At 44.1% G+C, this 27,283-nt stretch overlaps 1 protein-coding gene across 1 annotated transcript in view; it reads left to right on the top strand.

Moving 5' to 3' along the window:
- The window catches only part of LOC126531410 (AP-4 complex subunit epsilon-1-like), a 43,465-nt gene extending 16,801 nt beyond the window's left edge, over window positions 1-26,664 (top strand). The window contains exons 10-20 of the mRNA XM_050178922.2: window positions 3,543-3,655; window positions 4,653-4,792; window positions 5,079-5,191; window positions 5,341-5,438; window positions 6,106-6,330; window positions 10,762-10,851; window positions 15,027-15,129; window positions 16,692-16,821; window positions 18,683-18,776; window positions 24,048-24,119; window positions 26,435-26,664. Of these exons, the coding sequence (XP_050034879.1) occupies window positions 3,543-3,655; window positions 4,653-4,792; window positions 5,079-5,191; window positions 5,341-5,438; window positions 6,106-6,330; window positions 10,762-10,851; window positions 15,027-15,129; window positions 16,692-16,821; window positions 18,683-18,776; window positions 24,048-24,119; window positions 26,435-26,569 (1,313 nt within the window). The 3' untranslated portion in view covers window positions 26,570-26,664. The remainder of the gene's footprint in view (window positions 1-3,542; window positions 3,656-4,652; window positions 4,793-5,078; window positions 5,192-5,340; window positions 5,439-6,105; window positions 6,331-10,761; window positions 10,852-15,026; window positions 15,130-16,691; window positions 16,822-18,682; window positions 18,777-24,047; window positions 24,120-26,434) is intronic.
- The last annotated feature ends 619 nt before the right edge of the window (window positions 26,665-27,283 follow it).

Genomic DNA, 27,283 nt, shown 5'->3' with positions numbered 1-27,283 from the left:
TTCTTTACTCTGAAGTGTCATGGAGGAAGCAGGACCTTCAGACCCCCGTGCAATTCGACGAGCTTGACATCGGGAGCATAAACACCTAGCCCGCACCATAGCTAATACTTAAGCATTCATGTTGCACACTTGCAATCATCCTGCGAGTTTTTTTTTTTTTTAAAACCTTTACTTTTTGACATCATTCTCACATATACCATTATGGCAGCTACTTTCGCATTGCTGCAGAAGCATTTATTAACAGTCTAGATGTAATTTGCTAAAAGACAATGTTATCGGCCAAAAGAATGAACAAAAAATACATAGAAACATGAACAATAACACAGTGACTAGAGTGGGAGTGTGAAACGAAGCAGCATTGTTTCTACATGTTGTAAACTACAAACAGCTTGCTCCCAAGGGTTTCTGAACAAAAGCAGAGCTGGCAGCTTGTAGTTCTTTCATTAAGGACACATACCCATGCACAAAGAATTGACATGTGCAAATCATAACAATTAAATTTACTGAGATCAATATCTTGCTACACATAGGTTGTTGTGATTTGCAATGATTAATTTGCTCTGTATTCTTTAAGGAGTACTCATCCTCAGTAAGATGGTTGAAAGATGCTGCCCCTGTCATTGTCCATGATTATGCATTGCATTTGTGTTCAACTTTTATAGCCACAAATATGAATTTTTTTATGGGACGAATTTCTTCTTTGTTATGTCCATGCTACAGTTAAATGCCTTTATAATGAACACCTCTACAACAAAATGACCTACATAACAAAGGATTGGTTGCGTCCTGGCTGACAGACAGACAAGAAACTTTATTTGGGCCTAAGGGACTACGTTGTTGTAGTCTCGCGGGCCGCACCCGTGCCGGGGTCGGAAGACCGTGATCTTCAGCCCTGTCACAGGCTCTTTGGACAGCCAGAAGCTGGACTTGAAGGTCGTCACTCTTGACGGCTTCTTCCCACTCTTCTTGCCTGTTGAAAGGCGAGTGGTGCAACGCAGAACATTGCTGCAGCATGTGGTTCAAGGTGGACCGTTCCTCGCCGCAGTCGGGGCAGCGGGGATCTACACCCGTAGTGTAGTGGCTCAGCCTGGATCGAGACGTAAGGAAGCCCGTCTGCAGCATTCTCAGCACTGAGGCCTGGGGTCTGCCTAGCTTCGAGTGAGGAGCCAGAAACTGCCTGTGTCCCAGCTGGTAGTGAGCAGTGATCTCGTGGAAAGTGAGCAGCGGGTCCGTGGTTCGGTTGATCCCCTGCGAAGCCGGGCCTCTTGGACCGGTGCGGTTGACGAGACCTCGCGCCTGGTCGTGGGCCAGCTCATTGGGGTTGATTGAGCCATGGGAGACGTTCTGGCCCGTGTGAGCCGGGAACGAAGTGATGATGTGACGGGCCGTGCCTGGCTTGCAGGTCCTCAGCACCGCCACTGCCTCTGCCGAGACCGAGCCGGCGAGAAAGGCCATCACCATCGACCTGGAGTCCGTGAAGATCGGCATGCACCCGGGTTCGCACAGAGCCAGCGCCACTGCGACTTGCTCTGTGACGGACGCCGTCAAGTGTTGGATAGACGCTGCATTCAGGATCTTGCCCTGGGGGTCAACCACCATGCCCGCGCACGAGTTTGTTCCGGGATACTGCGCCGGGTTGACAAAGGACACGAGCTCTACGTTCTGCAGGGCAATCTTGATGAGTGCTCGGGCTCTGGCTGCGTGCCGGGCCTCATTGTGTTGTGGGTGAATGTTTCTCTGGAAGGGGGTGGCTCGAAAGGTGTCCCTTTCACCCTGGCAAAGCGGGACGGTGCACGACTCCTCGGCCATGGCTGCCAGACCCGCCATCTCAAGTATTCGGCAGCCAGCCTTGGTGGTAGAGAGGCACATGATCTGTGCCGTTTTCTGTGCTTCTACGATTTTGCTCAGGGTGTTGGGGACCCCGAGTTGCATCAGCTTCTCCGTGCTGGTCATCACGGGTATGCCGAGTACTAGTTTAATGCTCTTCCTGTGTAGTGCGTCGATCTTGTTCTCCTTCGACCGCGACCAGTTTAGCACGGAAGCCACGTAGTTGATATGGCTCATGAGGAAGGCATGGTAGATCCTTAGGACGTTGTCTTCTCTGATGCCCCCCCTCCTGTTCATCACTCGCGAAACGAGTCTGAGCATGTTCTCCGTCTTGGCGCTCAGGCACGTGATCTTTTGCGCATTGCTGCCCTTTGCATTGACGACCAGTCCGAGCACGCTGAGAGCATCCACCCTCTGGATGTGCTGGCCCGTCTTCATTCTGAATTCAATTGGTACTTGGTCCAGCGTCGTGTCGAACTTGCGGCCCTTTCTGTCGGGCCGATACAGCAAGTGTTCCGACTTGGTCGGCGAGAGGATCAGTCCCGTGCCCTCGAGGAATTCTTCTGTGATGTGCAAGGCCTCTTGCAGGGCCTGCTCCACTGCTGCGTCTGACCCACCGCCACACCAGACGGTGATGTCGTCCGCGTAGAAAGTGTGATTGAGATTAACGGCCCCGATTCGGTCGAGTCGGACTGATAGGTCTCTCATGGTGATGTTGAAGAGCAGTGGGGATAACACCGTACCCTGTGGCATGCCGCGGGCTTCCAGCGCGTATCGGTCCGACTTGATCTGGCCCAAGTTGATCGGGGCCTTGCGATCCCTGAGGAAAGAGCTGGCTGAAGACTGGTCTTTCATTTGTACTGTAAACACCTCTACAATGAAGACCACTACAGCAAATTTCCTTTACAGTGAAGAAATTTAGGTACCCCGATGGCAGGTTTGTTGCTTTACAGCGAATGGCACTTTCTATGTCCTCTACAGACTCCGCGTAGCTGCACTCGGTGCAAGCGCTAGCCGAAGCACTAGCGATGCAATCAAAAGGCATGCTGATGTCAATGAATCTTGCAGTCTTGCTGTACTACTTCAGTAATCGCTCAACTCATATGTTGCTTGTTGTAACACACCAGTAGGTGTGGTGTCTCACAAATATGTCACAGTTGATGACGACAGGATGATGTTATCGTAGCTGACGACCGACGATGCCTTCAAAGCCTCCTAGTGTGGAAAGGATAGGAATGTTAACGAAGGCAACAGCTATGGAGAATCTGTAAATGGACAAAGAATTCTGACTGCAAGGAAGGAATGGCTATGTTCAATAATCTGCAACTTAAGCTGGCATTGCTCCCGCATTTTGGGGTGAAGCATGCCGCAAAGCTCAGTGCCATAAGGTCGGCTGCAGTCCCACATACAGCCAGACAAAGTGTAGACAAAAATAGCAACCTATTTTACTAAGTATCTCTTTATTCCATGGTAAATAAGGATTTTCTCTTGGTGAACATTTCTAACCTGCTCTAGTGTGAGCGGTGCAGTGCCAGATCTTTACAATGAAGTGACCCGTTTAACAAAGAATTTTGGAGCTCCTAAGCACGTCGTTATAAAAGCGTTTGACTGTATTTTGATGTTTGGATGAGTTTTTGTGTGCGCTTTGTTGTATCACAGCAGCTGCTCTGGTGCTGTAAGCAGTGACCACTGTGTGATATTATGCTTTTAAATAGGTGTTGATGCCCTGGAGCGAGTCCTTGCGAAGTGTTGTCCTTCAGAAGCGGTCACATGTCAAGATGTTATCATCGACTGTCTCCACCACCCTGATGAAAGTGTCCGGATTAAGGTAAGCTCTTCTTTTTCGTTGACATCAGTGGACAGACAGTAGGTAACTGGCAGAATTAGTTGGAGGTGTTGAAGAAATGACATTAGTACCTGTAATTCTATTATCACAAACTTTATTGAACTGAATTATCTAGCATGCTGGACAGGGATGAAACATTTGTTTACTTCTTCATGGGTTGTTATTTCCATTGAACACACTGTATTTTGATGCACAATTTGCTGAAGAATGTAATTTTGTTCATCAATTTTTACTTAACAAAGTCCATGCATATGGCATGCATGTACCTCAAGCCTTTGTGACAAGCAGGTAAAAAAAAAGGAATGTTGCTTGACAGAGAATTCGTCACTTAGACAGTTTCTTTTGCGGGCAAGTGTTGTTCACGAGCAGCAAAAAGCACTGATGTCGAGCGCAGCACTGAACATGCCGCTTTGACATCTGTTGTGCTCGTGCAGAAACTATGCTGGGCATGCCCCATTCACAAGCATGGTCTTCCGAATAGGCTCCAAAAAGCACTAGCGGCCAGCTATAACAGGAAAAGCCAACCAGAAATGTGCTTACAAGCGCCTCACTGTACGAAGTTACAGTGATCTTGGTCTCGAGACTGACTATGTTGTTGTAACTAAAGGAAATGGTAATCCACCATTAATGGGCCATTATTATAGCAATACACATGAACTCGTGGCACCATAAGATGGCATTCCGTGGGGTTGCTTTGCTCTTCATGCTGTCTCTGCTGCACACGCCACTTCTTTTGATTGCTTGTGTGGTAGAGTTTCTTGTGGTATTCTTTTTTGTGAATACGTACTGACAAGATGCTATTCACCAGGTGTCTAGAAATCTCTGAAGTAACTTGTACTGCTGAAACAAAGTTTTTCACTCCTACTACTGTACAACTTTGTTATGTTGAGGTTTCACTGTACTGTAAACTCTTGAGTTAGGTATGAAGTGATTACTGGTGTTAGTAAATGATTATTCGTTTGGATGTTCTTCTCTTCAGACACTCAACCTCCTCATCACTATGGCCAATGCAACCAATGTAGCAGCCATTGTGCAACGTGTTCTGAAGTATGCCGCAACGGTTGTGGATTATTCTGTTCGGTCATTTGTGTGTGAAAAAGTTGTTCATCTGCTGAAGCTATATCCTTTCTTTAAAATATAGCCCACTGCAGGGGGGCTTGTGCATGTTTTTCTGCATCAGTTGCATGATGGCTATTTATGTTTGTCACGTTGATTCTCTTGCTGCCAGTTTGTAACTTTTTGTGCGTGTGTGTGTGGTTAAGACACTGTCTTATGTTCCCTAAAAATGTCTGTACTCTTGTATGCAGGTAGTGTAATCGTTAACACTATATGTTCTTTAGTTTCATTACTTCTGGTGCTATTGCTGTGCATACAGGTTTGAGATGAAATCCTTCACTCTTAGCACATATTCAGGTGATGTCAGATGGTGCGCAACAACATTCGTTAATCTGCTACTCATTGCACCAAGTCACATAACAGAGGCCACAGTTCTTCATTTCATTAACATATTCAAGAAAGGTAAGTTTAGATTTTATTGCTCTAAATCATAATAGGAAGTGATTTAAGTCCTCTATATGAAAAGTTGCAGATTGTGATAATGTGTCAAAGGAGTTCAGTGCTTATGGTACCTTGCATGTTCATAAATTGGTTCTCTGTGCCCATTGCAGAAAAAGGAGCAGTTCTGCCATGCATAATACCCGAGTTGCTCAAGGCTGACGCCATCTACTGTGGAAAAAATGCATCATTAATGATATTGCTGGCGTGGGTTAGTATCTCCTTATAAAAATCACTGGTATTTTTTCAGGCATCTAAAGAAACACTAAGAACGAATATTAAAGTGATATAAAAGGCTGGATCACCCTTCTGAAGGCCTCACCTCACTGTTTTATGCAAAGAGATAGGTGAGTTGCAGAGAAGTCTGCTACTAGTATCTGTTTTGCATCAAAGGTCCACACATAAAGGGTGCCACATGTTTGTAAAATGTGCACTCAGTGGGTTCTTTCTGTGGGAGGGTGGCTGGCAAGGTCAGCGTGAAAGTGTAACACCAGTGAATGCATTTTCTTTGATGTTAAAATGCAACATAATTAGCTTTGTTATTTTCAATGGTTTACCATAATTTACCACCAATTATATAAACAGGACTTGTTACATCAGTGGAGCAGGCACTGTATTTTAACAGTAGCAGTGCCAAAACTGTCCTGCATTCACATAATTTTATCACTTACGAGAGCCCTTTTGTCAGTAGAAGGGACTTTCTGGACACCTTGGAACACAGAATCTACCATTTTTGCCTACTTGATATTTGCATTTTGTGCCCTTATAATCTGAATGGCAGTCCAAGCTTGTCCTGGTTGCAGTGCTTTTAGTTTAATTGCTTTCTTAGCATTCCTGGTTTTCTGGTCTGAGTGGCTGCTATGTTTGCCACACCTCAGGGGATTGGAGAAGTCAAGCCAGATATGCCAAGTGGCTGCTCGTTCTTGGAGTCTGTGCAGAAGTTGCTGGTTATCCTGGAAGCTTGTCAGCATGACAGCCGTCTGTGTTTGTGCATCCTCACATCTTTGTCCAAGCTGCTACTCAACTGGAAACGTCCACTTCAAGATGACATGGGAACACTGACTCGTCTCGCGAGCAATGACACATCACCACTGGTCAAGCAGGTATGCTTTGCGACAGAGCAGCGTTGTACAGATCATTAGTTGTCAGACTGTGCTCAACGAACCCTTAGCAATCTGCAGGAGGTTATGTGACATTCTGCAGTGTATGTGCTGCTCATTGAAGAGACTTAACTTTGATGTCTGAGCAATAATACCAGGTGGCACAGCTTACGCCTTTCCTCTGTAGTACAGTATTAGTTGCACTTTATTGACGTCACAGCATTCTGCAGATTTATTACTGTCTGTGTCCTTAGCCTGAGGCTAGTTACGGATCCATATAGTTATGCATATGAGAGAGAGAGAGAGTAAACTTTAATGAGCACCAGCAGTTCAGTTGGCTGGGCCCTAGGCCTCCCACGATGGGACGTCGAGGTCTTGCCTCTTCGCCGCTTCGTAGGCCTACTGGGTCGCCCAGAGTTGGTCGTCGAGATGGGAGCTGCGTAGGGCGGCGTGCCATCTCGACGAGAGGGTCACGGGATTAAGGTCTGGGTATTGATGTTTGCACTCCAATAGCATGTGGGGGAGTGTTGCCGATTCACTTTTACAGACCTTACACGTCTGGCTCGGGTAGATGTCGGGGTATATAGTGTGATAGCGTGTGAGGGAGGGGTATGTATTCGTCTGTAACAGGCGAAGGGTGGTTGCCTGTGCCCTGTTTAACTTGCAGTGAGGGGTGGGGAAAGTTCTTCTTGCGAGGTAAAAATGACTTCACAAGGTCGTTGTATCTTGTAAGGCGGTCGCGTCCTGCGGGTGCACCTGCACCGTCTCCGGCACGGTTGACTAGTCCTCGTGCTACGGAGTGTGTAACCTCGTTGAGGTTGGTGAGGTGCGGGTGGACAACGCCGGCATGTGCTGGGATCCAGACAAGGGGGATTTGATTTTCAGACGAATGCAGGCTTGTCGTAAGATACGGAGTGATTGCTGAGAAATACGACCTTTGATGTAGTTGTTGATTGCTGCGCGAGAATCGCTCAGTATGGTGTGACAGGCTGGGTCAAGAGTGGCCAGGGCGATGGCCACTTCCTCGGCCGTCTCGGCATTTTTGGTAACGATGCTGGCAGCATGTCGGAGCAAGCCGCCTGCTGTGGTAACCGCCGCAAAGCGCCGTCCATCTTGGTACTCAGCTGCGTCGACGAAGGGGACGCCCGTGGTGTTGGCATTAGCTTTGATGAGGGAGGTAGCTCGTGCCTTCCTGCGTTCTTTGTTGTAGTCTGGGTGCATGTTTTTCGGAATAGGGTCGGCATGCATCCATTGCTGAATGTCGCGTGGTATTGGGTGTTTGTCTCCATGTCGACGGTGGTAGGTGATATTAAGGTTGATTAGAATGCTGCGGCCCATTTCCATGAGGGTAAGCCGCTCTAGTTGAGATCGACGTTGGGCTTCGATTAACTCGTCTAGCGTGTTGTGGATACCTAATTGTAGTAGAAGTTCCGTGCTGGTGTGGTTGGGTAGTCCTAAGGCCTGCTTATAGGCTCCTCTGATGATGATGTCCAGTTTAGTCTTTTCAGCTTTGTACCAGTTGAGAAAGGGCGCAACGTAAGTAATGTGACAGACGATAAAGGATTGGACAAGGCGGATGAGGCTTTATTCCTTCATACCCCCTCGCCGGTTGGTCACTCGTTTCAGCAGTCTGGATGTATTAGCAGTCTGTCGAAGGATCTTGGAGATAGCCGTAGAGTTAGCTCCGTTGGCTTCTATGGTCATATGAGAAAAAAAAAATTAATCTGCGGCACATGTCTTGCAATAATGTTTATATATAAAGGGTTGCTGTCACCTACAGCACCATTACATGCTATGTGCTAGGCCACCACAGAGCATATTCAAGAAAAAAAGGCTTAAAATAATGTTACAGTCTGTCACAAAAGTAGAACAAGCACCGCCTGTACAGCGGATGTGTGCAGGCACATGGGGCTCCTCTCTTTCTATGTTTCAAGAGCAGGTGTTTAATAAATCAGAACCGTTAAATGTAGTACTGGGCTGTACCTATAACCTCATAGCAACTGTGTTGTAGTGAGTACAATGCAAGAAAGCCTTTTAACATCTTGGTGCACCCAGGTGATCAAAGGCTTTCTGGAACCCTCCACCATAATGTCTCTCACCACCGAAATGTTGCCTTGGAAATAAAGTTTCTATAGATTATTGTGAGTCACCCAGCAAAATTATGTAACCCAACATGCCTTGGATGGTTCTATCACGCCTTGGAAATTTTACACACCTAGTCCATGCTTTCTGTTTGCAACATCACTTACCCTTTGTCTATAAATGTTGCCCTGCTTCTCACTTTACCCAGGTCTGGCAGTCGCTATTAAACATTGCTCACAGGTTGTAAAGCGAAAGCTTTACTGGCCACGAACTTGCGATTTTGCCGTGGCGGTGCTCCGAGGAGGCACATGACGTCGCAATGCGCGCCTCGCCTTGTATATTTCTCTCTCTCTCTCTCGCTCCCTAGTCCCTACTGCGCATGCGCCACTAGTAGCACCGAGCCACAGGTGTTCTGCTGCTGCGCAGCGCCATGCCTTTCCGCCGCCGCCGTTTGGTATGACGTCACACTGCGTTCCTCGTCGTTGCGCTCGCCTCCACTGGCCTCACCAGCTGCGTCACGTGCCTGATAACATATCGTAGGATTGAAAAGGAGAGCTCGCGTGCGCCGCAACTGCAGTTGAGGCGGCAGTGTGGACGGCGACAATTCTGATAATCAGGAGGAGGCCTGGAATCGACATCAGAACGAGATGAAGAGAAAATGAATCGCCCAGGAAACAGACGAACAGCGCGACGAACGACTGGCTAAACGCTGCAATATAGCTAGATAACCAGACTAACCTGAACTTGCAATCAAGATTAACCAAGGCTAACCATGCTATGCCTTAGCTTTCGCTACGTATATCCTGGCATAGCTGAGCTAAGCCACTGCCAATTATTTTGTCACGTTTGTCCTCAGAACCACTTGTATGCATGATTTCAATTGCAGCCCTTGTATTCCATTATCTTGAGGCTGTTAATGGGAAGGCTTCCTGACTGTGTTGCCTAACATTAAATGTTATTGTATATTTGGTATAACTTGAGTATGTAAGCTTTGTTCTATAGCATACAGTGCAGAGGGAACATGCATAGAAAGTGCACAAATAGGAAACTAGCATTTTTTTTTTTAGTGAAGCATCTGCTGTCCAAAACTAATGAAATAGTATGGTGCTTTCTTTAGCCTATAGATTGCATGGGCACCATTCCTATGTTATGCTGTAGACACTGAAAATATTGTTTTGTTTTACTTTGGAAGTTCTGTTCGCAGTAAATGTCATGTTAACTGTCTTTTCTAAGAAGTATTTTATATGTGGGGACAGACTAACCTGGGAGTTAAAAAATAAACTTTTATGCAGCACATAACATCTTGTCCACTGCCCATTATGATGCTTAGCACTATTGGAATGACATGTCCTTGTAGTCTGATAACCTAAAAGACATATATTTACAGGAAGAGGAGGTTTACAGAGTGCTTGAAGTAATGTATAATGACTGGAGAATGGATGTCTCAGGCTGAAGCCATCATTTCATGAAAGTTGCTGTTTCGCATGAAAGACAAGGCATTGCATAGCAAATTATGAGGCAGCTATATGAAGTAAGGCTAGTGGTCTTATCAGCCGTATAAATTGCAGTAAACAATCTCTTACTAACTAAATTAACAAGCATGGTGTGACGTGTGCACAGGTAAGCATGAACAGACTTCACTCGATGAGCCTGAACACTCGCCGTCAGAACACTTCGTGCTGCCTCTAGTGATAACATGTCTCCAAAACTTAAGACTGCATGACCTCCAACACTGGACACATGAGAACTCAGCACACATAAAGCCACAAGCTATCATAAAGCCAACGCATCCGTTGTAGCCGCAGTAGATCACAGTAGACATGGTCATGCCACACCCAGTGGCCAGGCTAGCATGTTCACCTGCCTCCCTTCTCCCTCTTCTAACATGCCGGAACCCAGTCAGGTTACATACTGGACATATGTGCCTCAAGGTGAGTGCCGAATTGATCGATGCAGTATCGCTGCATGTCTTACTAAAAACTGCTTCTTTCATCTACTAGGTTATGGTATATCGCTGCTGTTGCCACGGGAAGCTTCAGCATTGATTGCTTATAAGTCAGACCAACCGGGCCCTTCTTTTTGTGTCTCCTTTCTCGGTGTCTCAATGCAGACATGCCTGTCAGTCACATCGTGCTAATTACTTACCGCACAAGATAACACTGCCTTTGTCATCATTCAAGTAAAACTCTTTTATGGGGCTTCCATTATGAGATTGAAGATATTCGGGTGTTAGTATATACTTAAAAAAAAAATTAGAGTATCATTTCTGTATTGTTTATGGCTATTATTATTAAGAGCCCTTTGTAAAGCTTTATGAATCCAGCTTTACTCTGTCGTTCCTTCTTTTGTTAGAGGTCACAAGAGCTCCTCAGATGGAACAAGCTCCTTCAGCAAAAAGACAGCACCTTGGAGAATGGTGACTATGAAAAGGAAAATTTCAAAGTAAGTTCAGCAGTAAACTTGATCCCACTAAATTTTACAGAATTTAGGGGACCTTAGAAGATTGCTTGTCTGTTTTGCGTTGCTCAGACTTGTTTTATATACATAGCACTTACAAGGCCTCGCCATGTTCTAGTAGAAAAATACAGTGTAATGTACTTTATGGCTAATTTCACCTGTCAGCCAAAGCGATTTCACTGTTGGCATTTAGCGGAAGCTACCTGGACCTTTAAAGGCGCCCTGAACCACTCCTTGGGTTTGGTGAAATAACATAGTTCGCTCCATAAAAGCATGCGCTGCATTGAACATTTTAGCCAAGTTTTGCTGTCATATGCAGTGCATGGAGCTCGCAAGCGAATTGTGAAGCCACCTTTCTCTCAAATGCTCTCTTTTCAACAGAAGGCCCTGTCCTCGCACTCTTTTAGACGCACTGTTTCGTCATTCCCTTAGATGGCTGCTATTGGCCTATAGCTGATCAGCATCAATCTGCAGTCGGCTACATGGCATAGATACTGCGGCCGCCACGGGGTGCCACCACAAGTCCACTGGCTAAGCGCACTGCAGCTCACTTAAGACGGCTGCATTTGGCTTATGTTTAGCGTGTTGTAGGCACCAAAGGTGCAATTCGCGGCACCTACGTTAACATCCAAAATGAAATTTGAACTGTGCGCCACAGTGACATTTAGAAGGCAGAGCATTGTGGGCATGCCCCACTGCGCCATAGCCTTCGCAGTGCAAGGCATTGAAGAAGGAACGGGAGCTCAGCGGAAACCGTGTTTGATTGCCAATGACTCTGCTTCTGCTGAACGCATTTAATTACTTTTTGCTGCAAAGTATTTCTGAAGTAGACTATTTTCACTTCCAATGCCTTTCTCCACTTTGGTAAAAAGTGGTTCAGGGCCCCTTTAAAGGGGCCGTGAATCGCTTTTTATTGAAGTCGGGGACTCAGGAATGCATATGAAGTTCAACTAGACTATTGCAAAAATGCCTTGCAGCAAGAAGAACTTTACTGCGTCCAGCAGAAGTGTAGTTATTGGTTATCCAAGATCCCCTTTGATCCCCTTTGCGGTGCTCCCGCTCCTTCAATGCCTTGCATTGCGAAAGCTATGGCAGAATTGGGCATGCCCACAATGCTCCGCCTACTGAATGTAACTGTGCCGTGCAGTTCAAGTTTATTTTGAATGCGTACATAGACGGCACTATTTCTGATTTTGGCACCTTCAATGCACCAAACATGGTTGTCCTCTTTGAACAAGCTCGTCGCGGCACGCTGTGGCAGCTGTGGTGTCTATGCTAAGTAGCTGACCTCAGGCACACACAATTGTAGTGCATATGCACAGTGTTTTCTTTGTGCATGACTGTGTCCTTGTGCTCATGTGCTCCACTGTGGCCATGCTACACGGTGTGGACTGGCTTTGTCCTGCACCAGCTTGACCAACAGATAGTAGCCACATCCAGCATGGGCATGTTGAAGTGCTGTCAATAACTAAATACGAAGCAAAGTCTGCCAAGGCACGAAGCCGGGAGTGGTCTGGGGTGAGCGCTTGCTGGCAAGCGTACATATGGTGTGACCTTAAGTTTTGTGTGGTTCTAGTAGGCTAGTTGAGGGTTCAAAACTAATGAAGCTAGCGAGACAGAACGGCTACGACATCAATAGGCAGCGTGGCCAAAGTTTAATTCCTACAGGGGCGGCCATGGCTGAGCGTGAGCAGATGATTGTCAACTTCTTCTGGAAGTACGCAATACTTATAGAAATTCGAAAGCAGATGTTCGCTTACATTAGCCTGTTTATAAAACTGTATCAATAAATATATACAGTAGCAGCAAGAAGAAGCGGACTGATCCAAACATCCTTCTTGATTGGTGTTGACTATCTGCCAGTAGCAGCTGTCTATGAGAACCTTGCATATGTCAACATGTGCAAGCTGTCAGCAGCTTCGAAGTTGATGAGGAGAAGGCCTCATGTGAAAAAAGAGTGTTTGAGAAAAAGGTGACTTTGCCCATTCCTTGTGAGCTCCATGCGCCGTGCACTACTGCAAAATTTGGCTGAGATGTTCACAGCAGCGTATGCTATTCGTGGACACTAGTTTTTCTACCAAGCCCAAGGGGTGGTTCAGGATCCCTTTAATTCTGTATGAATGCTCTCCAAATGTGTTCTGTTCCTTGAAGTTGTCGATTAACTGACACAGTACAGTCCGTCATTTGGCAGCGCCTTCTCAGCATTGTAACTTCTGGGTTGATAGAGGAGGCTTTGTAATCTTGACCAATGCACAAAAGGCTGAACACAAAGAGAATTAAAGAGATAAGACAGTCTTCTCTGTTTTCATTTGTCAGTGCATTTGCCATATTTGTCATGAACCCTTACTGTCTTCAGATTTAATGTTTTGATGATTATGTCAAGTTTTGCATGCATTATACTGTATTTTTTGCCGAGGTGGCGGTTAGGGAAGAGATTAGATTAGTTGCTGTGGTGACTGTTCTCTGCTGATTACCACAGACCACTACAACATTGACTGTCATAATCATTATTGTCTGCACTTTGCCATTGACTAGTGCCTGTATGAAAGGGGCTGAAGGGATTATCAAGATCATTAGCAGCATTTTTCCTCTGCCCTTCTCATGCAAGAAATGGGCAAATAAACTTTCACTTTCCAAGACAATAAAATGCAAGGCATTCGCCAACATTGCCAGCTTGATCGTTAAAAGTATTTTTGTCTCAAATGGGGCCTAGCATCCATTCTTCTCATCTTTCACCAAGGCTTACTTCTGCCATGTTATTTCATAGAGGCTATTATTATGATGAGTATAGTGCAGTGAAACAGTCTGTTGACAGGAAGATATGGGTTTTCTGTCTTCTTGTATATTTCACTGCATTGCATTTATTGCAGCGAATGTCAGTCAATTTGTCCAAGTATCTGCTTTGCCATATCAGGGCTACATCTGAGAATGTATGAGAGCATTAAATCAGGACCTAGAACTGCTCTGAGCTAGATCAGTTTTTTTGCTTCCAAAGCTCATTGTCAAGAATTGAAAAGTGCATTCTGTATTTGCGTGTTTGATGACTATGGCACTTTCATTGACTCTAGACTTACAAACACAGGCTGTAAAAGAGATTTAGGGACCTTATAAGCAAACAGTTGTCAACCTAAACTGATGGATTATCATTTTAAAATAAAAGGTGCCTACACTCTTAAGCAAAATTACACCTTTTTGCCACACAACAATAATCATCATCTGCCTTGTCCGCATTTCCTTTCTTTAACGCGGCGAGCTCGGTACGTCCCAGTAACGAACGGCATGCATGTTATCAGCATGACATAGCATTCCTGACAGGACAGTAGTGGGCACGGTGTTTTCAAGAAAGGAAACACAAGCAAGGCAGATGACGATTATTGTTGTGTGCCATAGATACACCCCAAAGGATGCAACTTTGCCTAAGAGTGTACTGGTGCCAATTGTCGATGACAGAGCTTTTGTCAACAGAAGGACATAAACGTGAAAGTTAAATAGTAACATAATTTTTTTTAAATTTGAAATAGCCACTGCTGATGTTATACAAGTGTCACATAGTGCACTTTTGATGATCAACTCTGATCATCAATCAGTCAATATAGTATCAATCAATAACAGCAGCAATTGCTCAAGGGCAATTATTTTATCTTGTTAGAGAGCACATTGTATATGAGCATTAACTAAGGTCTTATCAGATATTATACAAAAAAATTAGCTGATGCTGCTCCCTTCATACTGCCCTGTCATGACTATGTTCAGGAATGTGGCATCCTCTGTGCAATAAACTAGAATTTGCCAAAGGAGTAATTCTTTCTGCTGTCGCTGGTAAGCATTGGATGTGCTAGGCCGATGTATAAGTGACACACAATACTGTGTTTCATTCTGGGATGATCTAAGGGACATAAAGTGTTCTGCCTGAAACTGAAATATTTTGAGCAGCTAATTCGTCTTCGCTGAGGACAGATGCCAAGAGATTCATAGGACTTTGATCACTAGTTCTGGCCTGACTTCATAGTTAACTGTAGTGTAGCTGTAAGGCTCGTGGCTTCTTGTGTGACATGTTAAGTGGTGCACAGTTCATTCTGCTTAATTTGTTTTACTTTCTCATGGACAGTTAAAGTTATGGGATTCGCAATACCTGTTGACAGTACTACTTATCACAACAGGTTGACACTACACTCTCTTTTTTGGATGGATACATATGCAAAGCTCTTGAGGCAGGTGCAATGCCTTACAAGCCTCGAGTCTTCACTGCAGTGACCTTGGAAGGCAAGTGAATCTACTCCTCCTTGTTTGCAGCTGCAGTTACTATCATGACATCAGTTAAATTTATAATGTGGAAATTCTTAGCTTGAATGTATGTGGGCCACAATTTTTAGTGTAGAAGCTATTTATTGACAAACAACTTGAGTGAACTATTAAGTACATGTTGAAATGGGAAGCCAGAGATGTGTACTGTGGGTGAAGACTAAACCATGTTGGTAGAAATGGGTCTACTTGGGTGATGTGCTGTTGTGATATTTTGGATTCAAGCCCATTCTGGTGCAAAATGCTGAACAATGCTCACTCAAGTGCAATGGCACTAAGTGAACATTGCAAAAGAATACAAATGTGTATAAAAGTGGAAATATGTCGACCCATTCAGTGTGCTCTCATGTGTGCACAGTGAACAGATCAATTAACATGTATACTTTGTGCGACCGCAGCATCGTTGTACAGCACATAGTCTGCATCCCCTAATAGCTCTAATGCTACTTGTATCTGCCCTTGACCAGTCATGTGGTTCTAGTGCTTCAATATGACCACATTTCATGTGAAGTACACAAGAAGTTTATTCATGTTTTCACTGCAGACAGGAGGGGGGCAGAAGGAAAGTGAAAATGACCTTTCGCTTGATGGGGTCTGAGCCCCCTTCACCGGGCAAGGCAGCGATCAGTTGATACAGTGAAAACAAACATAGTTATTCACTGACATGGTCACTAGCAAAAAAATTTATGTACACGATGGGAAGTACATTTGCCGTATAAACTCGTATTAGGGCTGCACTTTTTTTTTTTTTTAACAATTTTGACGAGGTGTGGCCCTTATACAGGACTGAACTCTTAGGTCAAAATGGTGCCGGCACAGCTGGCTACTTGTGCACACCCTGGATCTTGTGCGTACCCTGGCTCTCATCATCTAGTAGTGGCACATGGAAGTATGCAGTGTGCAAAAATTCGCCTATGCATGTGCGTGACATCGGGGCAATGAACGCAATCGCTCTTCTGTTGGATGTTGTTTTTTACATATTTTGGGCTAGCAAGTTGGGGCTGTGGCCATTACACAGGAGTGGTCCTTTCAGGTGTCTATACGGCAATATAGCTATACAAATGCTAATAAAACAGCACAAAATAATTTATTTGTACGTACAAAGAAATCATTTTTTTTTTCAAAGTTTATTCATTTACTTTTGCATTTACCTCTCCTTTGTAAATAAACATTAGTGCACACCAGAAAATACCTGTACATGTAGCACCAACACAGGTGATAGCAAACAACACAAAATCAGAATCCAGAACGAGCATGCAAAACAAGTCATGGAGGGGATACGTTTATGCTCACAAAGCACATTAAGACTCCTGTGGCTATTGCTGTGAATTCGCCTTGCATTTCATAGAACTGGTGCCATTTTCAGCTGTCTTTACAATTACCACGGCTGAATTAAATTCTTCTTGTGCTGCTGAAGCGCATGCTCAGTTTTTACTTTATTTCTGTACTAGTGTTGACTGACTACCATCATGATTAACTCAGAAGCTCATAGGGGTCCTTGATTTGTTATTTCTGTGTTTCAGATGTGAGAACTGCATCCGCTGCTGTGTTCAACTTGGACATAGCTGGCGCCACTTGCTGTTCGGAATCAGACATGGATGTTTTGTCTCCGGACTATCATTCATTCGCATCTGATGTGCCATTTTCTGAGAGGTGAAAGGAGCATGCATGCTTCCCATAACAATGCTTAAGCTTAATCATGGGGATTTCTAGTGAATAGTAAAAGTGAAGAATATTAATGAATCTACTTACAAAATATTTTCGTTGTACGTAATTTTTTTCCTACTCAAACCAAAGTGTACTACTCTGAACAACAGCTGTTTACCTGTTCTTTCCATTTTTCTTTTTTTCGCAGTTAAGGATAGAGTACTTTAACTACCAGAATTGTGGTGCTCTATGACCTAAGTTTCATCTAGTCATATATGGACTATAATTTAACAAGCACTTGCATTATACTCTTTAGCAGTGTAACGCAGCATACTGCATTATGCTACTGCTCATTGGGAGACCCCGAATTCCATCTGTTGTGATACATCATAACCATTAGCCACCAGAGACCTGTCTGTTGTGGGGAAGTCAGAAAATAATTATGCTGTTAATGGGTACATAAACATCAGTAAGCAATCTCTCCTTTTTTTTTTGCAAATTGCAATGTCATAAACATGTTGTCCCACCTTGTAATTAAGCTTGTTTCCAAGACTGTCTTTATGGCACTATGTACAGACAGTCGAATCTTGATAACTTTAACTCGAGGGGCCCTGAAAATGTGTTTGAATTAAAAGAAGGACTTCTTCTTGAAGTATTCATGCACCATAGCATGATGCATGAAAGGGGCAAGTTGTGAAATATTGCGACGAGCAAGCACACTGTGAGTGACCATGAAACTGCCCACGCTGACCAACGCTCACTTCCCAATAATGGCAGAAAACGAAACTTCAGGGAGCAAGCTGGTGCCGGCATGGAGGCACGCGCACGCGCAGACCGTCGAAGGTGAGGGAAGTATGAGGGAGTTGAGAGGGAGAGTGAGGGAAGCGGATTTGCTTTCCTGCCAGCTTGATGGATGGTGCTAATTACGTCTGCCACGTAAGACTGCCACCGAAGTAGCAGAGTTGCTGAGGCTGGACTGGGCCTTCACCACTGCTTCCCTCTGCGTGCTCGCGTGCTTTTTCCTTCGTCTGCTCACAGATCAGTGCTGTGTGTACATTCTTCGTCCTGTATTCTTAACGTGAGTAATGTCTTATCAAGATGACAAAGTCGTTTCCACTGATCATGATCATGTTGGTGCGCACACTTGTGTTGCGGCGGCGGCACATTCAAAAGACAAGGAGAATGAGGTACTGGGTGTCGCCTTCTTGTCCTTGTATTCAGGGTCTGTCTTGTCATACAGAATTGGATATGGCACTTGTCTCCAACAACCTTTTCATTGAGCGGCGACCTTGTCATTTGAGAGAAGGTGAAATTTCCGTTACGGTTTTTAAATTTCCACTACGGTCCTAAGCTTTTCCTCAACGGCGAGGTAAGATAAATGCTGGTTGGAAGCACGTGATTTGGCGCGCTGCTGAGAACATTGTCGGAGCGCGGTATGTTCGAATTAACCATCGCAAACGCTTGAGCGATCCAATTACCAGGCATTTTTGGCCATTGGAATACACATAACTTTGACCGGACCACAGCGTCAGTTCAAATAAATCGGAAGTTCGAATTAAGCGCGTTCAAATTAACTAGATCCAACTGTATTTGATATTCTTATACTGATTGCCTGTTCCAGTCGGTATAAAATCTAATTTGTGGCAGGTTGCTGTACAAGCAGTAATTTTACTATGCTTTGCATTAGTTAAAATGGAAGGACCATCATGCAATCACGTAATCACAATAACACAAATTTTCATGCGGGCTACTCACAGCCATGTCAAAGGCATTATTCTCATCAAAGAAACTTGCTGTCAAGTCACATGAGATCTGATTGCCAAGGTGTCACTCAGTTTCTAACCAATGGCATTTTTTACACGTCCAGTTCTGAAAAGGCCAGCCCATGGTCAGCAACAGGCCGGAGAAAAAGTGAAAGCAAAGACCGCATAGATACAAGACTCGAAGGCAAAAATGTTGATGTAAGTGGGTTTGTGCAGAATCTTACTTGTATTCCACTGACTCATTTATTTTGCGATATTGTGGCTACAAACTGCTTCTTCATGGCACCTCTAATCTTCCTAGCCGTCATGATCTGCTGTCACATGAAATTTCAGAGCCTTCCTATGCATTTTGAGCCATGGCCACATGTGTTCCCCAGCCTTCTGTGACAGTACTAGAAAACTAGCTGCCTTATTTAAAACCCGCTTACTTGTTTTCGTTGCCATAGTGACTTGGTGCCTGCTTGTTATCCATGTTATAGAACATATCTTACCTTTTCATCCTTGTACCCTGTTTTCCCCATAAATGTTTAGTTGGAAATCGGCTTTCATGCCATCCACTCTTCTTGCACTTTTGTTTCTTTGGTACTGTTATTTGTCATCTGTCCACAGTGCCTGTAGCAGGTTGTGCAGGTGTGCAGAAAGTTAAAAGCTTGCATTAACAGGAAGAAAGCCGCTGCGTCATACACACCCAGTTTTGAAATTCTATTGACTAAGAGTATTACTGGAGAACAATTAGAGTCACAAAGGCCCCCAACCTATGCAGATCCACTTTCTCTTCTACCTGCAGAGGAGTGCAGTATTGCTCTGTGTGATCTATGATAAATGTACCATCTCAAATTAATAGGAACAGTGCAGTCAGTACCTTGTGAGCTGCAGGAAGATCATGCCATAAACATGTGCATAAAGAGTCTGTTACCATGTAAACTTCTGCCAGTCACGGTAGCCCAGTGGCTGGCGTGTTCTGCTGCCGTGCACATAGTTGCGGGTTTGCTTTGTGGTCATGTTAGTATAGTTGCAATGTAGGCTGAATCTGGAAAGGCTCGTGTACCCCCACATTGCATTTGCGGGAAATTAGCGCTAGGTCAAAGTACCTCACTTGGTCAAAATTAATCCCAAGCCCTACTACACTATGGTGGCTTTCAGTTCTTATTGCACAAGTGTTGCTTCAGCATGTCAAATATGTCATCGTGAAATTATCTTTGCAAGAGAACACCTAAAGATTTTTTCAATGCAGTGTAGTTGTCATCATGACTAGATGGTGTGCAGAATGTCTACTCTACTATGTCCACTTTTAGATATGATAGATCACTGGAAATGCCAGTGCTAGCCTAATGAGAAAACCATTGGAGTTAGTGCAATGAAACTCAGAAGAGGGGCTGTCAAGAGAGATGTGTACACACAGTTGCAAATGTGTGGAGTAACCAGGCACATTCTGTGAAATTGCTGAATTTTTTATAAAGAACTCTTTGGAGATCTGTGGGACAATCAACAGTACATCACTTTAATTAAGGCATATAGAAATGATACTTAGTAGGATTAACGTGCATGGTATACTCGCGAACAACTTTCTGTGGCTATGAAGAGAAAGCTACAGCGGCGGACCTTCTGCACATGTGTTACCGCACCAAGTAATCCGCCAGCGTTTGACAGTGCTTTCGATTGCTCGGAACAGATGCTGAATCGACGCAGCTTTCATGTGCGATGGTTTCGCGTCTACGAAGACACGGCAGGGAAAAGCTGCGAAATAAGTAAACTTTTACATTCAGTGATGTGTTTTGCTTTATCGGACTGTTGCCAATAAAGTATTTATGTTTTCTCTTTCCCAGCTTAAATTAATGTGGATGAAAACGCGGGACTCTTTTCAGAAGTGCTCTCACTTGTGCATGCTTTGCCTCCACAGCTTTCCCTTCGTAACCACAGAAGTTGTCCGCGAGTATATGAGAAACATGCCAGAGACATTTTGAAGTTGCAGGTATGCTTTGAGGGTGTTAGAGGAAATTATCAAAGTTGTGGTTAGTTGGTGTTCATCTTGATGCTGGCTGGAGAACCAAAATATTCGCTGTCTGTGAACTTCAAAGATTATATGATGAGGCTTTATAGGACGAAAGTGTACATTCGTGGGAATGTGCCAAAGAAATTTCAAGATTATAGGTATATTGGGGACTCGCTAAGAAATGTTCATTCTGCTATTTCAAGAAAATTTCAAACTGTATAAAGGGGCTCTACAGCGTGCCCAAGAAATCTCCTTAGGAGGTACCAGTAGCACTGTCACGATGGGGCGATAGGTACAACATCACATTGTGCCACTGTTATGATGGGATAAAATTGTTAGGAGCAGTTCGTGTACGTTTGGCATCACAAGTACTATGAAATTGTGTTCTACAGCCATTTTAATTATGACCTACAGCAGAAAATGAACTACACAAGATGATATTTATAGCAGGACGTGTTTTGCCCTAATAATAACCGATGGCACCGCCAGTCTGTTCCTACAAATTGTGCATTTTGGCATCACAACAGACTAGGCTGCTAAATGTCACCTGTGTGCGAGTTTCAAGCATTAATAAACCGCCATGCCATTTTGATGGTACTGGCGATGCAGTGAAGTGCTGCAGACTCGAGGAATCATTCGTCTGAATTTGCTTGTGCCGTACTCATGTTGGCTATACAGAAACATATGTTCCACAACACTGCTGCTCCACATGACCAGATGTGCTCGTGTATACATATATATATATCAGTTTGCTAACTTTTCAGCTAGCATTCTGTGATCACTTGGTTAGCTTATTGCTTACACAACTGTCAAAGTGCTCTGTCAGGTATGTGTAGTGTAAAATGTCAGCGATACGGAGTCTGCTACATGGTTGTGTGAATTGTTTTGTAGTGCACATGAGTGTGACAGTATCTCGTGAAAAGTGTTGCAATCATGGGAGCAATACCATCAACAAGCTGTGCCAGCTTGGTAACCATAGCGTCTTAACTTCTGGTATGTAATGCCACTGCTCTGCTGCTATTCGGCACCACAGTGCTGCTCCATTGGGAGAGTGAAATATGGATTGAGAGCCGCAAGAATTCGAGTTAACGGCAACTCTAACTTTGCTTGTATCTAGAAGTTTATGCGTCTGATAACTTACGCTTGTGAGCATTATCATAATTCTTTTTCTGAAACAGTAGGAATACTGTTTTGACGGGCTGTGAATAGATTTAGAACAAAAATGTAGTGTAAAAAAGTTCCAGGGCCCCTTTAATACATTCCTTATGGCAGTTTATTAAATTTTAGATTTGTTGCTGTAAGCAAATAATGTGTGATTTCTGCTCGTATCTTTGCACATGTATATAGGATACTTCTTGCTCTTAATTTGAGAGTGCTAGTTGTAAGCGGTCATGCTTTCAGTGTTGGAGGCATTGTGGACTGTGCACAACAGTTGTAAAAAAGGTACACTGGAAATGAAAATGTCTTTGCCAGAAAAACACTCCGAGGCTACAACAAGTAGTGCTCTGGACACAGTAGCCTCTTCATGTGAAGTGCTGCATCACTTGAATCTTTTCTGTGATTATGCAAAGTTGCAAAAATCTGTCGAATGTTTTTCTCATGTGTCCATTTAAATATTAAATTAAGTTAAAAGAAAGTTGCCTTGGAATTGTTGTGATTGCTACCAATATGATCCCATGCTTGTGACATATCTAGAAAGTATAAGCAACGATAAATGTGCTGGATATCTGAGAAAACCACAAATGTAAGGTTATGAAATGTGTACGCTTGATTTGTGTGATGATTCACGAACCATGTATTTCATACACCAGCTGGCTTGACAGCAACTTTTGCTGTGATGCAGTAAAAGCTCGTTAATTCGAACCACAAGGGGAAGGCGCTTCAGTTCGAATTAACAAAAGTTCAAACTAACGAAAGTGAAGGAGAACAACAGTACACTGCAATTTGGAAGCAGTAGGGCATGTCAGAAATTTGGCGCGTCAGAAAGTGATGGCGTGTGCCGCGGGCACACGCCGTCTTCAAGTCGCAGCTCTGGGCCCGACTGTGCCACACCACCGATGTCCACTGAAACGAACGTTAGCCGAGGCTTTCACAAAGAATCGTGACGGCCGGTACCTCCTAAGCTGAAAACAGACGTGCACAACCGATGAAGACTGCCAAGACAAACACGCTGAACATGTGAAGGTGGCGAAGGCCCCGATTTGTCGGTTCTTGATTGCAAGCGCAGCTGCGACGCACTTGATTCACTGTGTTTTGGTGCTTGCTGCACCATCTGCCACACATTAGCAGCTACACAAGATTTGCAAAGCCTCCGAGATAGATTCACGACGGGCAAAAAGTCTCGGAGGTCACGTAGAACGGAGAGGAGGCAGCCGCCGCTGCCTTCTGGCCGAGCCCGCGCCAGTTAGATTTTTCCAGATTTTGCCTTCTCTCGCCGTTCTCTCCGTTCTGGAGGTGACGCAGCCTTGTGTGTAGGCAGTAGGCGCGTTTCCCTGGCTGTGTGCCAGGCGCCAAGCCACCGGCACGGTGGCGCCTAGTTCGAATTATCCGTGACGGAACTTTCTCGCGTTCGAATTAACGGCCTTTTTTATACATAGACTTCTGTGGAGCTTGGCCGGACTAAATCGTACAGTTCGAATTATCCATAAATACGAATTACGGAAGTTCGAATTAACAAGCTTTTACTGTAATATTTAAATATGTGCAAGATGTTAAGTTGCCAAGGAATTTTACATGGAAAATGCTACAAGAACATGGCAATGGCTTATGTAATTCAGTTGGTACATGCTATTCCACTGCCTACAGGGACAGACTTGGAAGTATTGAGAAACCGAATTCCGCCAGCACTTATGCTTCCTTCATGTGTCTTGTTGCTAGCTTAGCTTTTTAACTCTTCTTTGTAGCTATTGAATACAAAGGATCATATTGCTTGGCAGTTGCTAACCATGACGTAGACTCCAGAGATCCAACTGCTGCGTAATGCACATTGGTGTTATACAAGCACTCTCAATTGGTAACTGAGCAGCAGTTTAATTTATCGAACCATACTGCCAGGCGATTGTCATTCACAGTGTTAACTCCGTTCACAGTCTTGTTGTCACTTTCAATGTATGGCTTTGCTGTCACATTTCTGTTGTCATGTTAGAATTAGCTTACAATTTTGGGAACTCGGATATCTTGAACATCATCATTCTTTCTACAAAGGTTGGTCCATCGTGCCAGTTTGCAGATATGCTCATAGATGTTTGTGGCATGTTCTGCAATTTACCTGGTCACTGTAAGCACATCTAGAAAATTCAATATTTTAGACACTGTTGGGGTGTGATAAAGGTTCTGAATGATTTCTCCATGTGCTCTATTTGTCAGGGAGCCGTCTACATGGCGCATAACTCATTTTTGTACGTTCAGGTGTCATCATGGGATTTCAATATGGCATGTACAGCAATCTTTTTCTTTTTTTCTTTTATCTTTCTAAGTCTTCGAAACAGGAGGATGTGGAACTCTTGAAAACACTTTTCTCACCTATTTCTAGTACGAATGCAGCGAAGGTAAGTGCTATATTTTTTATTTCTTGCCAGAAGCTATATTTACACATTTGTGATCAGATGTCCCTTCATTTGAAAAAGTTGACCAGCTCATACCTGCATTTTTATGCTTTTCTGCTTTCTTTGTTTAGGCTTTATTGAGTACGGTTCTCAGCTTAATTGTGTCAACTCATTTTGTGAGCATATGTGTTTGTTGATTAAACTGCCACTCTGCTTGCATAATTCATATCAAGAAGATTAAGCTTGCGATGAGAATCTGGAGAATATCTGGTTCGTAGGAAACAATTATGAGTAGAAGGAGAAAAAAAGAGAGTGGAACATCAAAGCTCAGCATTGTGCTTGCATGTTTCTTCCATCTGCGTGAGTTCAGGTGTTTTCCTGGTCACTAGCATACCAGCACATGTCAATTACTACAGAGCTGGAAACTGGGCCAATTGATTCATGTTTCTCGTTTGAGATCAGTGCTACATATTATGCAGGAATGGATAAATAAACATGAAAGCTGGAGGGGTGCCCGCTTTCTTGTTTTGCTCCCATGATAGACAAAAAGCGATGTAAAGCCAACACAGGGAATTACAACACATTACATTTTATTCTCGTTTTAGTAGTTGGTGTGTAGTAGTGAGCTATAATTTGTCAGCAGTTCTTGTGCAAGATTCAGCTTATATCGTGCTGGGCTGCACTCATTGTCTCGTGAGTTTTGTTTTATTACGCCCTGGTGGCAAATATTTTGATGAAATGGAATGGCACCCCCCAGCGTGATGCAAACGACCTATCCACAGTTCCAAAAAGAAAAAGCCATCAGGTCCCACGCCCTATGGGATCCGACGGTTATGCGAAGTAGTGTGCAGGGAGCCTACGAAGTTAACGAAACCACCATGAGAGCACCAAGACATAGGCAGCTGTTTCATCACCTACATGACACGCATGTCATGACGTTCAAGTCATGACCTATCATTTATGTTTGCCATACTCTCTTGTCGTACTATGCCAATTTTGGTACATACCAAATTAACAAAACAACTATGAAAGCACCAAGATGTAGGCAGCTGTTTCATGACCTACATGACACACATATATGATAGTCATGTCATGACCTATCATTTATGTTCGCCATACTCTCTTGTCGTACTATGCCAATTTTGGTACATACCAAATTAACAAAACAACTATGAAAGCACCAAGATGTAGGCAGCTGTTTCATGACCTACATGACACACATATATGATAGTCATGTCATGACCAATCATTTATGTTCATCATACACTCATGTTATACTATGCCAATTTTGGTACACATGAAGTTAACGAAATGACCATGAGAGCACCATAACGTAGGCAGCTAGATAGATATAGTCAGAGTGGCAAATGTCCGTCCAGAAATACTTCGCATTTAGAAAGTCAGATAGCAACAGTTCATCTGTATTAGAAGTTGTACACTGCTTACTTTTAATTCTCTGAGAGCTCCAGTGTTAGTAATGCCTGAAATTTTTATGTTACTTAGTGTTTAGTTACACACAGGTAGGGTTCCTCTAAAGGGGAGAAGGGGTGAGGAGGTGTAATTCAAAAGAAAAGTGTGCTGTTCAACGTCGGTAGAAGTCTGTGAGGTAGCACAGTGTGTGAGCCAGTTGACATGTTACTGTAGGTTCCTTTTTTTGTAGAAAGGGCTTGGATGACGGGTGGAGGGGGTATTATCTGCCCTGCAGGAGGTCAGTGAACTATCGTCTCTCTGCAAGAGAGAATAAAAGAAAGGTGTTATATTCAACATCGGTGGAGGAATGTGTCAGCCAGTTCACATGTCACTGGCCAGTTGACGTATCACTGTTCTCTCTTGCAGAGAGACGATAGTTCACTGACTACAAGTGGAGCAGATAATCCTTCCCCTCCTGTCGTCCAGGCCCCTTCCACGAAAAAAAGAACCTACAGTCACATGTCAACTGGCTGACACACAACGCTACCTTACTTTCCTCCACCGACATTGAATAGCACACCTTCATTTTGACTTCTACACCTTCGCCGCTAACACGCCCTTTGTCGTTGCCTTGCCCAGCCACGTTCCCACCTTTCCCCTTTAGAACCCTACCTATATATATATTGTGCCGAGGGAAGCATATGTCGCCTTGAAAAAGACAGTTCCACTTGTCGAAACTTTGGCTCCTTCTTTTAGCTAGTTCTCGTTTTGCTCATCATCTTGAAGCATTTTTGTTGTTCGATAGCATCCTGAACGTGCGGCTAACATCTGCTCTTGCTTGGTTAGCTGTGTTCCCAGTATTACCAGCATCAAATAAATGTTAATTTATAATTTTTATTTCATTTCAGGCTGCTTCAGTTGTTTCTCCAGATTTTAACTCTGGAAATGTTGATGCGGCATCGTCATCAGGGCTGCAACAACGAACGGCAGCCGTGTCTAAAAGTGCAGAGCTCTGGGGAATTGAGCTAAAGCAACACAGCTGATGAACGATGAAAAGCATTGTAAAAAGCTGAAGTGCTTCAGTATTGTAATGTAATGTTTTGAATATATGCATGACATTTTCCAAGTGTTATGGTAACTATCGTGTGTTGCATTTTCTGAAGCAGTTCGCTTAGGAAAACCCTGAAAAATGCCCATGAAGAAACATTTTCTCCGCTCGATGGAGTAATATATCTGGTGATTCATGTAATAAGGGTAAACCGCAGCTGGGTGAAACCAATGACTTGTTATTTATCGTCATGTGGCACTCCTCAGAGTGCTGTTTATATTCACATTTTAATATCGCTTCAGGGCCAACTGCATTTCGTTATGTTGTAGAGCACCCACCTCGGCTGCGGGAGGTTTTGCGTCGTATTTCCACCACTGCCGGGCACCCACTGGTTCGAATGGGCACAAGTGTGCCCCGACCTGGTGTTCGGCTTCCTTCAGGGGAGATACGCTTGGGAAAGGAGCCTACACCATAAATTCCTATTGAAACCCTCGTGAACACAAAAAAAAAAAGAGAGAGAAGACATATTTGGACCGTTCCCGTGGCAGCCATTTCCCATCTCGCGCCCCAAATGTACCTATTGAGGTGGGAACGCTTTTGGGCTGGGGACAAACACCCCTTTCCAAGCGTTGAGGTCTCGTAAGGGCCTAGCACCAGGCCGGGAGCGTGCTTGTACCTACTTTACCGGCATGTACCCGGCAGCAGCACT

The sequence above is a fragment of the Dermacentor andersoni genome, chromosome 5 (assembly GCF_023375885.2).
Source record: "Dermacentor andersoni chromosome 5, qqDerAnde1_hic_scaffold, whole genome shotgun sequence".
Taxonomy (NCBI): Eukaryota; Metazoa; Arthropoda; class Arachnida; order Ixodida; family Ixodidae; genus Dermacentor; species Dermacentor andersoni.
This window is presented reverse-complemented; position numbering and strand designations above follow the sequence as displayed.